The sequence below is a fragment of the Glycine max genome, chromosome 13, assembly GCF_000004515.6.
Source record: "Glycine max cultivar Williams 82 chromosome 13, Glycine_max_v4.0, whole genome shotgun sequence".
Classification (NCBI taxonomy): Eukaryota; Viridiplantae; Streptophyta; class Magnoliopsida; order Fabales; family Fabaceae; genus Glycine; species Glycine max.
This window is the reverse complement of record NC_038249.2, coordinates 42,771,491-42,778,311: the sequence shown is the minus strand read 5'-3', so window position 1 is coordinate 42,778,311 and position 6,821 is coordinate 42,771,491. Positions and strand designations below refer to the sequence as shown.

Below are 6,821 nucleotides of genomic sequence, written 5' to 3'. Positions count from 1 at the left end.
TCCCAATTTGCCTGCTTTGAATAGCTATTTAAAGCACTGGGGAACTCATCCAATCACTCAAAACAGAACTCTTTATACTTGGCTAAATGAAGGAGGGACTGTGGTTGGCAAGAGGACATATGGAGAACAACATTTAAATGCTTCTTGCATTGCACATAAGCTCTTAACAAGCCAAAAGCCGGTTATCAAGCCTGGTGACAGGGTTCTCCTAGTCTATGTTCCTGGCCTAGATTTTGTTGATGCCTTCTTTGGATGTCTAAGAGCTAAAGTTTTACCAGTCCCAGTTCTTCCCCCAGACCCCATGCAGAGAGGTGGACAAGCACTTCTTAAAATTGAGAACATTGCCAAGTCATGCGGCATAGTGGCAATTTTATCAACGGCATCTTACCACACAGCAGTACGTGCCGGTCTAGTGAAAAGCTTGATCTCATTAACTGGGAAAAATGGTAAATACACAGCTCAATGGCCAAAACTTCCGTGGCTGCACACCGATACTTGGGTCAATAACTCAAGAAATTCGGCTGTGGAAGATGTAGATGATCAATGTGAACCCCAGCCTGGTGATGTATGTTTCTTGCAGTTTACCTCAGGTTCAACTGGTGATGCTAAAGGAGTCATGATAACACATGGAGGGCTCGTTCACAATGTGAAGTTGATGAGAAGTAGATACAAGAGCACCTCAAGGACAGTGCTAGTGAGTTGGCTTCCTCAATATCATGACATGGGGCTGATTGGAGGACTTTTTACAGCTCTTGTTAGTGGTGGATCTGCTGTACTGTTTTCACCATTGACATTTATTAAGAAGCCACTCTTATGGCTTGAAACCATCAGCAAGTATCAAGCAACTCACAGTGCCGGACCCAACTTTGCTTTTGAGTTGGTGGTTCGAAGGTTAGAGTCCGAGAAAGACAAGCTTCAGAGTTTAGACCTTTCATCCATGATTTTCCTTATGGTTGCTGCTGAGCCAGTGAGGATGAAGACCTTGAAAAGATTTCTTGATCTAACCACTCCTTTTGGCTTATCTCAAAAGGTGATGGCTCCAGGATATGGCTTAGCAGAAAATTGTGTGTTTGTGAGTTGTGCATTTGGAGAAGGATGTCCTATTCTTGTTGATTGGCAAGGAAGAGTTTGTTGTGGATATATTCACCCAGGCGATTCAGACGTTGACATTATAATAGTTGATCCAGAGAGTGGTGAAGAGCTTGAGGAAGATGGAAGGGAAGGAGAAATCTGGATAAGTAGTCCAAGTGCTGGAATAGGATACTGGGGAAAGGAAGAACTGAGTCAGAAAACTTTTAGAAATAAGCTTCAGAACCATCCTGGACGCAACTACACAAGAACTGGAGACTTGGGAAGAATTATAGATGGGAAGCTATTCATCACTGGGAGAATCAAGGATCTTATCATTGTGGCTGGAAGAAACATCTACTCAGCAGATGTTGAAAAGACGGTTGAGAGTTCATCTGAATTTCTTCGTCCGGGATGCTGTGCAGTCATTGGTGTCCCTGAGGAGATTTTATCAGCAAAGGGGATTTCCCTGCCAGATGGATCAGACCAAGTTGGCTTGGTTGTGGTTGCTGAAGTAAGGGATGGTAAAACAGTTAGCAAAGATGTGATTGAGCATATTCAGACACGTGTGGTTGAAGAACATGGAGTTAGTGTTGCTTCTGTCAAGTTGATCAAGCCAAGAACCATCAGCAAAACAACATCAGGAAAAATCAAGAGATTTGAGTGTCTCAAACAGTTTTCAGATGAAACACTGAACCTGGTTCCACAACCTATTTTGACAAAGAAATCACTGTTGAGGTCATTTACTACAGGAACATGCAGAGAAGGAAGAACACCTCGGGCACATTTGGTGAGAAGTAGTTCTCCTCTACCTATTCCAAGAATCAGCAACAAGGAAATTGTGGAACACTTGAAAAGGATTATTTCTGACCAGTCTGGAATCCCGGTCAACAATATCTCAGTCACAGACAACATGTCAACCTATGGAATTGATTCAATTGGAGTGGTCAAAGCAACTCAAAAACTCACAGATTTCCTGGGAGTGCCAGTTGCGGCTATAGATGTTTTCACTGCATCATGCATTCAAGAATTGGCTAACTTCTCTGAGAATCTTCTACTCAAGTCTCAACCTCAACTCATGAGCAATTCACCACATGCTCCAGAAGCTGAAATTGATTTTACTGAAGTGGTTGTGGATGTATCCAAGTCTCGCCAATGGGGTATCCGTTTACTTCAACTCCTAGCACTTGTTTATATTTCTATCATGCTGGTCACTCCTGCTTATCTATCCATCACTGCTTTTCAAAGTTTCATACCAAATGCCAGTGAATCGGTATATGGAATGCCTTGGTCAAGCTATTTGATTTCTTTGACTTTGGCACCACTTTCTTGGATCCTTTGCATAGTTTCCACTTGCCTTTGCATTTCCTTTTTTGGGAATTCTTTCTTGAGGCCAAACTATGCCCTTACACCTGAAATATCCATTTATTCAATGGATTTTGTTAAGTGGTGGGCGCTCTATAAAACTCAGGAAATTTCTTCAAAAGTTTTGGCAACACACCTCAGAGGAACAGTGTTTCTGAAATACTGGTTTGAGATGCTCGGTGCAAGAATTGGATCCTTAGTTTTGCTTGACACAGTGGACATCACCGACCCATCTCTGGTTTCAATTGGAGATGAAGTTGCCATTGCAGAAGGGGTTTTGGTTCAAAGCCATGAGGTGAAGAATGGAATTCTAAGTTTCCTTCCTATTAGAATAGGTAAAAATTCTTCAATTGGACCTTATTCTATTATTCAAAAAGGAAGTATCATCAAAGAAGGATCTGAAGTACAACCCCTGCAAAAGGTTGAAGGAGGCCAACATGTACTCAAACCTGCTAAGCATAATAACGTTAAAGAGGTCAGTACATGCAAATTGCTCAAATAACTGAGATTTATTTTGAAGGAAATGTAACTTATTTAAATTTTAGTTTCCACTGATAGCACTATTGCTACAGTTCGAGTATTGCCATCCTTTATTGCTCAAAATTTCATCATTTCATATAATAGCAAGTTCATATATTTAAACTAATGACCAGTACCACTTTAAGCTTGAACTATAACTAATATCTTTATTTTTTTTTTATTTTTTTCAGAATGCCCTGTTGCTTGTTTCTACCAGCAAAATACAGTCCAATGCCATGTACCATTTTCTGGGGATCTATCTCACTGGCTTTCTCAGCTCCCTTGCTTCAGCTATTGCTTACATCTTGTACATAAGGCTCTTCCAGATACCTGCATCATTCCAACACTTCTCATTTCTTTGTGTATGCGGTGCCTTCCACTGGATCCCATTTACCGTTGTTGCATATGCCACCATGTTTTCTGATGTCCCATCAAATCCCATTGCCTTTACCATTTCATTTACCAGCGCATATCTGCTTCATGGCCTCATACTCACCTCTCTCACTTGTGCTTTGACACGTTTGCTAAAATTCAACCAAAATCAAACCCATTTCAAAACCTGGCTTAGACATCAATTGACCATTTCCTGCCACCATAGATTTGCAAAGCTTCTCTCAGGAACAGAAGCCTTCTGCTTATATTTACGCCTTTTGGGTGCAAAAATTGGCAAACACTGTTCCATTAGAGCCATCAACCCAGTTTCTAACCCTGAGTTAATGTCAATAGGCGATGGTGTCCATCTTGGTGATTTCAGCAAGATAATCACCGGTTTTCACTATTCCAATGGATATGCTTGTGGAAAAGTAGAGGTTCAGGATAATTCAGTTGTGGGGAGTCAAAGCCTAATCCTCCCAGGTTCTGTTGTAGAAAAGAATGTCATTCTAGGTGCACTTTCAGTTGCTCCAATGAATTCTATCCTCCATGAGGGTAGCGTGTATATCGGATCTCAAACCCGAGTTGCAACCAGAAACTCTTCGTATCATTTAGATGAAAGGATAGAGGAGATGGACATGGAGTACAAAAAAGTAGTTGCAAACATGGCTGCAAATTTAGCCGTCACTACTATTAATGTCAAAGCAAGATATTTCCACCGCATTGGTGTTAGTGGAAAGGGACACTTGAAAATCTATGACAAACTTGATGGCAATATTCCACTACACAAGATTTTTTACCCTGGAAAAAGCTACCCTATCATGTTAAGACACAGTAATAGCTTGAGTGCTGATGATGATGCAAGGATTGATGCACGTGGTGCAGCTTTGAGGATTCTTTCTGATGAATCACCAGATTCTAATAACCTGCAGCATGCTTCCCTCATTGACCTGACACTAAAAACTGGCAACGCATTTTATGCTCGCACTCTTGCTGATTTTGCAACCTGGCTTGTGTGTGGACTTCCAGCGAGGGAGGAACTTGTTAAGCGCACCCCACATGTTCGTGATGCAGTGTGGAATTCCCTTAGACATGCAAACTCATACGCTGAATTGCACTACTATTCAAACATTTGCAGGCTTATGCGCTTCACTGATGGACAAGAAATGTACGTGAAGTTTAAGCTAAGACCTATTGACACAAGCATTAGTGAGGACACAGGTAAGGTTGTACCAACTGGGATTCTTCCACCAGAAACGGGTGCAATTCCTAGGGATGAAAAGGACACACGTCCTTTGCTTTTCCTTGCTCAAGATTTTCAACGCCGTGTGAATTCTCCTGGTGGAGTTTGTTATGTGTTTCAATTGCAACTCCGAGCAGTGCCAGAAGATGAAGCCGCACGTGACATTGCACTGGACTGCACCAAACCATGGGATGAAAATGAGTTCCCTTACATTGATGTTGGAGAGGTAAACATCAATGAGAATCTCTCTACGGAAGAATCAGATAGGCTTGAATTTAACCCTTATCTCAAAAGCCATGAGTTGGATGTGATCCCTGCTACTTCCAACACCCAAAGTGCTTCAATTGATCATGGCCGTTCATTGATCTATGAGATTTGCCAGCACGTTCGTAACAGACAGCCACTCCCAGAATCTTGGAGGAACCTCGTAGAGCAATCTAACGTTAAGGTAGACTTGTCTTGCTGTCCCGTGGCAGCAGCATTGCCCAAAAAGGAGACGACAAAGAAAGTTACAACAACCTTAACCTTGACAAGAACCTGGTACCAGACATTCTCAGCACTTTTCACTCAACCGTTGCTGCAAACTGTTTTGCCTTACACGGTGATGGGTTTAGCAGTTTTTGCTCCTTTGAACTTTCTTGTTAACCTTAAGAACGTTGAGAAACTCCAAGTGCAATGGTTCTTTCCTTTGTTTTGGGTTGTCTCGGGTGTCATGGCTGCACTGGCATGTGTTGTGACCAAATGGGTTCTCGTGGGAAGAAAAAAAGAGGGTGAAACCGTGCCCTTATGGAGCAAAAGGGTAATCATGGATAGCACGTGGCAAGCGATTAGAACCTTGGTTGGGGATTATTTCATGGACATGGCAAGTGGGTCGTTTTTGTTTGTGATGTGGATGAAGTTGATGGGTGCGGACATAGACATGGATGGTGGTGGGGCCTACGTGGACAGCACCGGGGCTATGTTGAACCCTGAAATGGTGACGATTGAGAGAGGGGGTTGTGTGGGAAGAGAGGCATTGCTATTTGGACACATATATGAAGGTGATGAAGGTGGAATGGTGAAGTTTGGGGGAATCAAAATTGGTGAAGATGGGTTTGTGGGAAGTAGAGCTGTGGTCATGCCTGGTGTGCATGTGGAGAATGAGGCCAATCTTTCTGCTTTGTCTCTCGCCATGAAAGGAGAAACAGTTAGGTCAAGATAAAATATATTGATGTTTGTTTCCATTTACTATATATTTATATTTATCCCATCATATGCAGGTTAGATTAAGGTAATAATTATCTTATACATTGTAATGATGTGAGATGACCACGTAATAGTGTGAACAAAAAAATTGCACTACTGTGTGGATTAAAATTGTTAAACTTCGTGCATACCTCATTCAATCGTACAATAAAATTGTTATATTTATGTTCATGAAGTTTTCGCGTTTGGTTTCTGATTGCTCATTGAAATACCAAGTTTGTTGTTTGTGTTGTACTGTATTTCACTTTGTTGGAACCGTTTCTTATGTTTTGGGGGATTCTGTCAATTTGGGTACGTTTAGGGTTTAAAAATCAATTTCCGGATCGTTTCATATGTCTTTAGTAATTCTAAGTGCTTTAGCTTGTGCTTCTGAATGCTAATTCTGAATACTCATTCAAACACCAAGCTTGTCCTTAGATGGTTTACTAATTCTGAATGCTTTATACCCTTTTATGGTATACTAATTATGAATGCTTTAGCTTGTGCCTCTGAAATGTGTGCAAGAATTTCAATGATGTAAATCCATCAGTCATTTTTCCTGGCTGAAAATCTTTGACGACCATGAAAGAAATGAAGAAGGTGAACAGAATTAGCTGCAAGCGAATGGAGAAGGATATGAAGAAGATGAAGGCGAACTGTGAAAGATGTTTCACAAAGGAAGACAATGTGGGTTTCTGAAATCCTAAATTGGATTATTGGGGAAATATATTTCAAGTTATGTTCCATGGTAGTACAACAAACCAAGGATTGACTAAACATAAGCATAAGTGACTATCGCCTGGTTACAAAAATTGAAAAAGACAAAGGATTCAATTATAAAGTTTTACAGTCTAGGACCTAATTAAAGTTTAAGTAAAAGTTTAGAGACTTGCAGATGTGTTATTCCTCAAATTTAAGTAAAGAAAAAGAATGTAAAATCACCAAAAAAGAAAACAATGCACAGAAAATGACAGTCTATCAATCTTAACGTCCATTTGTCTACCTACCTTATAAGCTAGTAGTATCTTAC

The 6,821-nt window shown here is 40.8% G+C and overlaps 1 protein-coding gene across 1 annotated transcript; it reads left to right on the top strand.

Moving 5' to 3' along the window:
- The first annotated feature begins 3,058 nt into the window (after positions 1 to 3,058).
- LOC102669900 (linolenate 9R-lipoxygenase) lies at positions 3,059 to 5,930 on the top strand. The gene is made up of 2 exons (XM_041008535.1): positions 3,059 to 5,108; positions 5,640 to 5,930. The coding sequence occupies exons 1-2, from the start codon at positions 3,189 to 3,191 to the stop codon at positions 5,766 to 5,768; spliced, it is 2,049 nt and encodes a 682-aa protein (XP_040864469.1). The 5' UTR covers positions 3,059 to 3,188; the 3' UTR covers positions 5,769 to 5,930.
- The last annotated feature ends 891 nt before the right edge of the window (positions 5,931 to 6,821 follow it).

Coding starts and splice junctions, on each gene's coding strand:
- LOC102669900 (XM_041008535.1), top strand. CDS start 3,189: ATGTACCATTTTCTGGGGATCTATCTCACTGGCTTTCTCAGCTCCCTT. Junction 5,109..5,639: donor TAACCTTGACAAGAACCTGG/TACCAGACATTC, acceptor AAGTTTGGGGGA/ATCAAAATTGGTGAAGATGG.